At 38.2% G+C, this 11,314-nt stretch overlaps 1 protein-coding gene across 2 annotated transcripts in view; it reads right to left on the bottom strand.

Moving 5' to 3' along the window:
* Positions 1-7,692, bottom strand: part of SPG20 (spastic paraplegia 20 (Troyer syndrome)) — a 32,087-nt gene extending 24,395 nt beyond the window's left edge. For both annotated transcript variants that reach the window (XR_001361376.1, XM_014536843.1), the window contains exons 1-2: positions 6,847-7,692; positions 3,333-3,530 (exon numbers count right to left, since the gene is read on the bottom strand). Coding sequence is in view for 1 of the 2 variants with exons in the window: in XM_014536843.1 (XP_014392329.1) it covers positions 3,333-3,530; positions 6,847-7,656 (1,008 nt within the window). In the remaining variant the exon portion in view is untranslated. The remainder of the gene's footprint in view (positions 1-3,332; positions 3,531-6,846) is intronic.
* Positions 7,693-11,314: the final 3,622 nt, after the last annotated feature.

Here is an 11,314-nt window from a genome sequence, read left to right as displayed (position 1 = left end):
AACAATAAAATGGCAATAAATACATATCTATCAACAACTGAATCTAAAAATTCAAATAAGTGAACAAGAAATCTAATGAACAAAATAAACTGGTGAATAAAATAGAATCAGAAACATGGAAACATGGAACCGACTGAGGAATCTTAGAGGGAAGAGGGGTTGGGGGAGCCGGAAGAGATTAACCAAAGAACTTATATCTATATATGCATTACCTATGGACACAGACAATAGAGTGGTGAAGGCCTGGTGTGGTGCGGGAACTGGGTGGAGGGGGGGAGTGGGGGGAAAAAGAGGGACATCTGTAATGCTCTCAACAATAAAGATTTTTTAAAAATAAAAAAGAAAGAATTGTCAAAAAAAATGAAGGCAAGCAGAGTTCAAAACTGGTTATAAAGATGCTCAATGAATTAAGAGAAGAATTGATGATCTTAGTAAGAATCTCAGCAAGACAGGAAACATAAAAAAGGAAACAGAAGTCATAAAACAGAATCAGTCAGAAATAAAGAATTTATTAGATGGAATCAACAGTTAGATTAGCTGAAGCAGAGAATCAAAAATCAGTGATTTGGATGACAAGGTAATAAAAAATACCTAATCAGAACAGCAAATAGAAAAAATAAATCCAAAATAATGAGGATAGTTTAAGGGACCTCTGGGACAATATCAAGTGTAACAACATTTGCATCATATGGGGAATGGAAAGAGAAGAGAGATAGCAAGAGAATAAGAACCTATTTGAAGAAATAATGACAGAACACTTCCCTAACTTGATGAAGGAAACAGACATACAAGCCCAGGAAGCACAGAGAATCCCATGTAAGATGAACCCAAAGAGGCCAACACCAAGACACAACATAATTAAAATGGCATAAAGACAGAGAATCCTAAAAGCAAGAGGAGAAAAGCCATTAATTACATACAAAGGAGCTCCCATAAGTCACTATCAGCTGATTCTCAACAGAAATTCTGCAGGCTAGAGGGACTGGCATAAAATATTCAAAGTGATGAAAAGCAAGGATCTACAACCAAGACTCCTCTACCCAGCAAGACTATCATTTAGAATCAAAAGAGAGATAAAGAGTTTCCCAGACAAGAAAAAGCTGAAGAAGTTTATCACCACCAAACCAGTATTATAAGAAATGTTAAAAGTCTTCTTTAAGAAGAAAAGACCTAGCTGGTTTGGCTCAGTGGATAGAACGTCAGCCTGCGACTGAAGGGTCCCAGGTTTGATTCTGGTCAAGGGCACATCCCTGGGTTGTGGGCTCGATCCCCAGTAGGGGGTGTGAAGGAGGCAGCCGATCAATGATTCTCTCTCATCATTGATGTTTCTATCTCTCTCTCCTTCTCCCTTACTCTCTGAAAATCAATAAAAATATATTTTTAAAAAAGAAAAAATTTAAAATATGAATAAGAAGATATCACAAAGAAAAAAATTCTCATTGACAAAGGCAAACACATTATAAAAGCAGTGGATCAACTAAAACTAAAGGCAAATGTAGGAAGATCATATGTAATTATAATAGTAAATTAAGGGACATATACAAGCACATAGACACACACAAAAGACGTAAAAAATAATGATGAAAACATAAACATAGAGGGGCTGAATAAAAATGATAGTGACTTTAAAATGTGTTTGAACTTAAGTGACCTTCAACTTAAAATACACTGCTATAAACATAGCTTGGTATATATGAAGGACATGGTAACCACAAACCAAAAATCTGTAAGAGATATACAAGAAATAAAGAGAAAAAATCCAAGCATAACACTACAGAAAAATCATCAACATACAAGAGAAGAGAGCAAGAGAATAAGAAAGGAATAGAGAACTACAAAAACAATCAAATGGCAATAACTACATACCTACCAATAATTACTGTAAATATAAATGGATTAGATGCTCCAATCAAAAGATGAATGGATAGTGAAGAGGTGGTTCATATATACAATGGAATATTACTGTAACATAAAAATGAAATCTTACCATTTGTGACAACATGGCCGTAGAGGTTATTATGCTAAGTGAAATAAGTCAAACAGATAAAGACAAATACCATATCACTTCACTTACATGAGGGATCTAAAAAACAAAATAATCAAACAAAAACAGAAACAATTTGGAAAACAATCATTTTCCCCCTGATATTTATAAAGGATTTCAGAGTTACAGAGGGCAATTACTCAGCCAGTGGTTTGTATTTTTTGGTCAAACCTCACCCACGGTTGTATTTTTGGTATTTTTTTTCTTTGTCAATCCTTATCCAAGGTTATTTTTTCCATTGATTTTTAGAGAGTGTGGGAAGGAGGGAGAGAGACAGAAAGAGAAACATTGATGTGAGAGAGACACATAGATTGGTTGCCTCCTGCACGTGCCCCAACTGGGGCTGGGGATTGAGCCTGAAACTGAGGTATATGCCCTTAACCAGAATCAAATCCACAACCCTTCAGTCTGCTAGCCAACACTCTAACCACTGAGCTTAACCAGGTAGGGCCAGCCAGTGATTTTGATAGGAGGGAGGTAGGCTGTCATCACTGAAGGTCTGCCCATTCTTTGTCAGGCAACCTTCTGTGACCCCACACCTGGGTTGATGCCCTCTAAATTCTCATTACCCAGATGCATAACTTTATCTTGCCCTTAGTAGATTGTTTCGGGATTATCATTTCACACACATGCACCTTTGGCTGAATCGCAAGCATCTTAAGCAATAGATATGACCCCAAGCTGACTGAGCTCTGCATCCTAGGTACCCAGCACAGGGCCCACAACATAGTGGACAATACATATTTGATAAATGAATGAATGGATAATTGATATGGACTCTAAAATCTTGATTAATTGCTGCAAGACAGCAGGATGTAAAATTCAGTGTGTGGCTTCATGCCACCTTGTGATCTAAGATGCAAGCCAAGTCAAGTGAATTTTAAGATCATTGTTTGCCTTTATAGATGGCCTCTCAGCCAACCTCACATAGAGTAAGTCTCATAGCAATCTTTTAGCATGAGTTCATACACCATCACTGAATCAAAAGGTCACCTTCAAGTCTTTGTTTGAACATTACCTTCTCCATGAGGCCCCCTCTGATCACCCTATTTACAGTTGCACCCGTCCCACCCACACCAGAACTCCTGTTTCCTGTTACCCTACTCTCCATTTTTTTCCATAGCTCTTTAACTCCTTCTAATGTATTATATACTAATTTGCTTGTGTGTTCACAAATACAAGTTTGGAATTTGCTGTAAATAGTGACTAAGATTGTGAACTCTAGAGTAAAATTGCCTATGCTTATGTTAAAGTAGATTTTCATCCTGAAGACAATCATACAAGTTACCTGGAGCCGAAGGTCAGACATTTGTCTTAACAGATCTTCAAAGAGTTCTCTATCATCTTCTGGTAATTCAGAAGACAAGACGACCCCCACAAAGCATCCTGACGCTTGTAACATTGTATCAGGAAACATGTAGGCTCCTACAGTACATTTAAGAACTGGAGATCTATCAGGAACTAGAGGGTACAACCAATCACAAACCTGAAAGGATTAGTTAAAAAGAAAAAAATCAATGAACAGAACTAGGTTTTCACCAAGGTTTTAAAATTGTTATACCGGAAAACAAACATTTCAAAGTTTGAAATGCATCTTTATAGAACCATCAGCATCAACAAGTCCCCAATAAAAATTAGCCATTTATTAGTCTGATCTTCTGGCAAACTATTCACAAGAACTACACTAAAAATGTTACTGCTCCACTCTTTATACAATCTTAAAACTGGTGGCTTTAAATAGCCCACTGTTAACCAATCATGAGTCTAACTTTAAATAAATAATGGTCAAAGTAAATTAATGTTTTCTTTATCATGTAAATTAGACATTCCTTTGTAGAAATAAATAAAATCAAACTGTTTTCAAGTACTCAACATGTACTTATTGATTTAATCCTCACAACAATTCCATTAAGTTGGTTAGTATTGGTTAATTAGAAATAATTATTTTAATTAGACACCCAGCATTCTAAGAGAACCTAACATGACAGAGACTAAATAAAACACTGAGTTATGTTTCTTGGATTTACTACTGGGAACCATGAGAAAGAAGATACCTACTAAAAAGGGCTCCTGGTGGCTAACTAGACTCAAATTTAAAAAAACAATAACAAAAAAAAAAGAGCCAAGCAGCCATTTCTGTACAGGCCTCTCATGCAAACTGCAATTCAGGGAGAAGCCTGCACCAAGCAGCCTGCCTCTTGCATTAAACTGCCTGCGTGTACTGTGTTCCGGGCATAGTCTGACAGGCCTTATAAAGGAGTTTCTGGAATTCTTCTTTTTTTTTTTTTTATTAGTTAAGGTATTACAAATGTGTCCTCATCCCGCCCCCCCCAATTCTATTTCAACCAGTAGGACTGAGGCTTTCCCCATCCAACAGGAGCTGCGCAGCTACAGCCCTTCAATTTCCTTACCAACCAATCAGAGTGGCTCCATTCTGACCAATCAGGACAGTATTTTCTGGTCCAATCAAACTTAAAGAATTTGGAGTCATCGTCATCGTTTGCTTGAGTACAAACCAATCCCCGACCAGAGGCAGGAACTTTGATCTATATAAGTCGGCTACCCTCTGACTCCAGGAATGCTTTTGCTTTCCACCAAAGACTAAAAGGTGGAGCAGACCAGCAGAGGGCAGAGCAGAGCTGTCTAGCTTGAGAGGGGCCTGGCTCCAGGCCACCTAATAGCATTGCTGTTTTCACAGCCCTTGCTGTGTCAAAACTGAGCTACTTCAACTGAATAAAATTTCCTTCTGGGGATTCCTGTTGGCCAACAATGTTTATTTGACACTATCTATTGTGAAGTAAAATTAAAATGACACAAAGCTGCCCTGCAATGTCATATGGGAGGTCAGATTGTCAGTATACTGACATTTGAGACTTAAGCTCACTTCCTAGAGATCTAATTTCAGATAGTTTAAATTGGAATAACCAAATTTATTCATTTACATTGAGATACATTATTTGAGTGACCAGAATATAACTGTGCCCATCACCCAGGACATGGCTCTAATATTTAAAAACTTGCTAGAATAATCTATTATGTGTGATGAACATAAGTCAAAGAACACAAAAGATTTCATATAAACAGATAGTAAATTCTAGCACACTACCACCATCTCTGACAAACAGAATATAAACAAACAGGGATCAGAGTACTCAGATCTGACTCTTTCCTGGAAAGTGCTTAATAAACATTTTCAAAATCTTTTTCTTTTCTTTTTTAAACTACAGGCCCAGCGCGGGAAATCGCACGAGACCCAGCATCCCGCAGGTGCCGCAGGACCCATCAATGCACCTCCTGGTGACCGGTGGTTTGGTCGTTCTGGCGTTAGGTCATTACGGCCACTGGCTTTTTATAATATAGGTATGTTTTTATTGATTTCAGAAAGAGGAAGGGAGAGGGAGAGAAACATCAATGATGATAGAGAATCATTGATAGGCTGCCTCCTGCATGCCCCCTACTGGTGATCGAGCTTGCAACCTGGGCATGTGCCCTGACCAGGAATCCAACCATGACCTCCTGTTTCATGTGTTGATGCTCAAGCACTGAGCCACACCAGCTGGGCAAATTCTTTTTCTTTTAAGGAATCTCTTTTTTTTTTTAGTTTCCTCAAAGTCACTGTCCATCTTTTATAAAAGTTAAACTTCAGGCACGTTACAATAAAACTGATTTTTCCAAAGTATGATATATAACCATCTGAGGTATATGAAACAACTTCAAGTAATACACAAATTATTTAAATTTGAGTCGTTATGCATCTTAATATGTATTAGGAAAAAAATACAACACCTTTCCCTCAATTTCATAGTTGTTATTGTTTAGGACAAAATTAACAAATGAGACATCCAAATAAAAATATCAAAATAAAGCAGAGATGTGGATTTGACCAATAAAACAGTAAAGGTTATACTTAAATGACTAAAGTTTGAAAGTTTGGGAAAGGTTTTTTACTATGCCATGATTCCTCTAATATTAACTACATTCTCATCACCTTGATTAAACTTGAGCATTTCCAAATCTCCTCAAATAAAATGTTACAGACTTTTCTCAGGGTAGATTATTATGGATTGATAAGCCCTAACAATAGCACCTGTCTTTGCTCTTGGACCAAGAGTATCCTGGTAAATAGATCTGCTTGGAATGTTAGAATTATATCCTAAATTATCATCAGTCTCTTCTTCTAGATCAGGTTTCTCAACCTTGGCATGACTTATGTTTTGGGTTGGATAATTTTTTTATTGATGGGAGATACTCTGTTTAAATGTGTAGTAGTACCCCTAGCCTCTACCCATTATATGCCAGTAGCAGCAACATACTCCCCCCTTTTCAGTTGTGACAATGAAAATTATTTACAGACATTGTCAAAATATCCCGGGAAAGGGGGAGGGGAGATCACCCCTGGTTGAGATCCACTGCTCTAGAAAATGGGCAGGGGTTCAGCCCAGCTCAGCCCCTCAGCCAGAGCTTGGCCTCATTAGTGAAAATTTACTATTATACATCCATATGTTACATAAATTTCTTTTGAAATTAAAGTTATTAGATTTCTTCTTCAGATAAAGAATTAAATACCTGTCATTACAAATTTAATACTAAAATAAAACTTTGTTAAAATAAAAAAAAGAAAAAGGCTATCATTCAAAGTTCAAATTTTTCATAAATATATTTAAAAGGAACTAGAACTTATAATCTTTTTGCACTTATTGTCTTAGATACATTATAAATATTAACAAACAAAAATGATGTACTTTACACATATTTCAAATTATGTTTACATTTTTCTTTGGCTTAATTTTTCTTTGGCTTACCTGAAGAAACCCAGGAGGACGGTTTAGAACTGTATCAAGAGAATTATCCAAGAATCTCACAATTCGAAGATATCCAGGATATGAAGGTGCACTAACCTCCCCTGCAGGATTTACAAAAAAAATCTGTACTCCATTTGGTATCAAAATCAACTCATCTGCATCAAGCCCTAAGGTCTCAAGAGGAGGTGGCTGAGAATGATTTCTGTAGAAGTCTTCTCCAACTGATGAAAATTCCCCAGATTCTGTCCCATATGATACAGTATAGTGACCCTCAGCAGCTTGAGGAGTATAAGCAGGAGGTGCTTCTGCTGGATGACTTTGAGATGGTAAGGATAGAGAACTAGGTGCAGGAACTGACCCTGTACTGGTAGCTGAAGTGTTTCCATTTACCTCAGTGGGCTGAGGAGGTGAACTAAAGGACTGAGGTGCCAGTGACTTTTCAGATGTGTGTTTAGGTGGAAATTCTGGATATAACTTGGGCACCTCCTGAAGATCATTCCGTAGAGAAGTGGCAAGGCCCTTCTCTAGAATTTCCAACCTGGTACGTACATTCTGTAGTGTTTCTTTCATTTTCTGTTGCATCTGCCTAGCAGATTCCCACCCAGGACCTGTGTGCTCAGGGTCTGTTGATGAAATGCTGATTCCTCTGAGCAGGTGTCCTATTCCTTGCTTATAGTAGTTCTTTGCTTCTTCCTTCTGACCTAATTCATCTGTACTCAGTCCTTTATTAACAAATAAAAAGGCTTTTTTGTATGCTTCCTTGATTATCTTAATTTCAGCAGGTTCTCCATTTTGTGCCTCTTGCTCCATTTCTGTAAAACAGGAAATTATCTTTAATTATCTTTGGTACTTGTTTACTTACTTACAATGAACTTCTCCTACCTGAATATATTTCAAGAGGACAGGAGCTTTGCTGTCCTGTTCACTATTGTATTCCCTAAGCCTACTAGATCTGACATAGAGAAAGCACTCAATATGTGTTTAATGGATAAATAAACAATGCTCTTGGTCCTAAATATCATTTTAATTAAAAATAGAAAAGAATAAGGCAGACTAAAATTACTGAATAATTTTCTTGTTCCAGTTTCTTATAAAACATAAAATTTCCTATCTCATATATTTAATATTGGAACCAAAGAGCGTCATTCTAAAATTCATTACAATATAAATACAGACTATGCCCAGCTAATTAAAAATAAGGTTGAATCATACATTGGAGATGACAAAAATGAGAAAAAAAATACCTGGATGAAGCTTTAAAGTTACCTCACTTCCATTTAAAGGTGGCAGGGTACTCAAAAGCAATTAAACCCTGCTATCTCCCAAAAGTCCATTAAAATCACTCTAACAGGATTATTAAAAAGGCATAACATAACCATTCTTTTTAATGAGAAAAAGGCATGAATAGGTACTTCATAAAAGAACATATTTAAATGGCATGTGAAAAGGTAATTCAACATATTATTCCCTCAGGGAAATGAAACAAAATCCACAGCAGTATGACTACACACTTATCACAGCTGGCTAAGTTGAAAAGACGGACTAGCGTTAGAGAAGACAGCAACCAGAACTCTCATACTTTGCTGATGTAAGTAAAAAATGGTGCAGACACTTTGGAAAATTGGCAATTTCTATTAAAACTAAATATTTACTCTACAATCCAGCAATCCCCCCTCATCGGTATATAACCAAAAGAAATGAATAAATACACACACCCAAAACATGTACAATGATATTCATAGCGGCTTTATTCACAAAAGCCAAAAACTTGAAACAACTCAAATGCCCACTCACAGAAGAAGGGATAAATATAGTGGTATATTTATATAATGCTATAGTACATAGGAACTAAAAAATAAACAAGACGAATCTCACCAATTCTTGGAGCAAAAGAAGCCAGATAAAAAAGATTTCACATTGAGACAACATAATATATGAATGATTCTGTAAAGTTGAAAAATAGGCAAAACTAGTATATGGTGATAGAAATAAAAGTAATGCTTATAGGTCAGTGATGGCGAACCTTTTGAGCTCGGCGTGTCAGCATTTTGAAAAACCCTAACTTAACTCTGGTGCCGTGTCACATATAGAAATTTTTTGATATTTGCAACCATAGTAAAACAAAGATTTATATTTTTGATATTTATTTTATATATTTAAATGCCATTTAACAAAGAAAAATCAACCAAAAAAATGAGTTCGCTTGTCACCTCTGACACGCGTGTCATAGGTTCGCCATCACTGTTATAGGTGGTAGATACAGATTTGGAAAGTATATAGAGGACCTTATTATATATGGAAATGCTCTTTATCTTGATCTGAGAGATGATTGCATATATAAAAAATCATTAGGCTATAAATTTAAGATCAGTGTACTATATGTGTTTATGTTATTCTGTAATTTTTAAAAAATCCTATATAATAAAAGGCCAGCGACTGTAACGGTGGAACGACCGGAACTGATCGACCAATCGCTATGAGGTGCATTGACCACCTCTCGGTCCCTCCCCTGCTCCTGCAGGCTCCGATCGCTGGATGGCCAACGGGCAACCACGAGGAACCAGGGTGGGTGGTGGTGGGGCGAGACTGGGGACTGGCAAGCGGGAGGAAGGCAGACCTCTTGGTCCCTCCCCCCGGCCTGCAGGCTCAGATTGATCGCCCAACCAACGGAGAACAGGTGGGTGGAGGCGGCAGGGCGAGACTGGGGACTGGCGAGCAGGTGGAAGATGACCCTGATCGCAGGCTAGGCCTAGGGACCCTACCCATGCATGATTTCGTGCGCTGGGCCTCTAGTGGGTAAATAAAGCCATAAATCACAAGGACAAAGATGAAGGATAAACTGGAAAACAAACAAACAAGTGGTAACTCATAAAACAGACCAAAGAAAGCTGAAGTCCAGCTGTCAGTGAGGAAATCAGAGAAGCAGCCCCTTTTACAGCACATGACAGAACCTCTCAAAGGCATAGAAAGTAATAATATTTAATCTTCCTCTGGAAGTGGGAGTAGAGGTAGAGCTGAGGAAAAAGGACTGACAAAAAGCTAATTTACACATTAAGACCCTTGGATCTCTCCTACACCAAGCACCCAGGACACTATTTCCCTCCATCCCTGAAAGAAGATTGAATTTTAATTCAAGAACACAAAATAAAATGTCTTTGGACAGGGGATTATCAGGCATGATTAAGGGTAAATACCAAAAGCAGAAGAATTAAATGAAAAATTACACATTATATGAAGACACTCAGCCTTCTCTCCCCAACTTGATTCTTAAGAGTTCTGACAGCAGAGATTAAAAATGGTGGAGGAGTAAGTGGATGCTGCATGGCCATGCTCCCAGGACCAAATTGGAATTACAATTAAATACAGAAAAACTTCCTGAATAATCAAATGAAGACTCTCTGGAGAGAACCCTGATAACCGAGGACGGAAAGTGGAGACTGCATAGAGACTGGTAGGAGGGGCAGAGGCGAGAAAGGGCTGGCTTGATTATCACAGACTGCAACTGAAGTTTTGGAGAGATATCTCAGCTGTGGGGGATTCTCATTGAGAATTCTGGAGTCTAATCTCCAAGCTGGGCCCCCCAGCAGAAAGCACCAGAACTGGGAAGGGTACCCACATAATGTCTGCTGTGAAAAGCAGCAGGGTTACTGTCTGCCAGGGAGAGATGGCTAGAAATTCAGGGACTCTCTTAAAAGGCCAACACAAAAAACTTTGTGTGCAGCACTCACCTTGTGCTCTGGCAGAAGGCTGGCAGAGTGGACTAGAGCTGTGCAAGCAGAAGCCAGGGTTGGGGGCCCTGGGGTTAGAGCTCAGAAGGCAGACACCCCGGTTTCCTGTGCTGAGTTATTCCCTTATGCTGCATAGGTCATCTTTCTCACACAGGCAATTGCTATCTAGGCGGTTTTGTATAGAGGTAAGATAATTGAACCACCCTATTGGAAAACACCTTGCCCCATGGTGTGGAGTTTCTGAGGCCCATTAAGAGACTGAGAATAACAATTAGCCTTCAGGCAGAAGCAATTGCCCCCCGTCCCCCACATTGGAAAAATTCTCACCAGCCTGTGGAAAATTACCTGAGGGCTATCCAAGACTAAATCCAATCAGTCTGCAAGGAGAGGCAGTCTCTGGATGCTTTGAGTCTTTGCCTGATCTAATTAGTCAGAAACAGCGGTTGACACTGTCCTTCACTAGAGATTGAGAAGTGTGGCAAATCTACCTAATACGTAGTCACAAACTCAAACAGGCAGTCAAAATGAGGAGACAAAGAAACAACCCCAAAATGAAAGAACAAGAGATTTCTCCAGAGGAAGAGATAAATGAAATAGAGATAAGGAATTTATCTGAGAGTTCAGAATAATGATGGTAAAGATGCTCAACAGCTTGAGAAAAGATATGGTAACTATAAAGACAGAAGTAAAGGATGACATAGCACAAATAAAGAACACGTTAGAAGGAATACACAGCAGAT

The sequence above is a fragment of the Myotis brandtii genome, unplaced genomic scaffold, assembly GCF_000412655.1.
Source record: "Myotis brandtii unplaced genomic scaffold, ASM41265v1 scaffold166, whole genome shotgun sequence".
In the NCBI taxonomy this organism is placed as follows: domain Eukaryota; kingdom Metazoa; phylum Chordata; class Mammalia; order Chiroptera; family Vespertilionidae; genus Myotis; species Myotis brandtii.
This window is presented reverse-complemented; position numbering and strand designations above follow the sequence as displayed.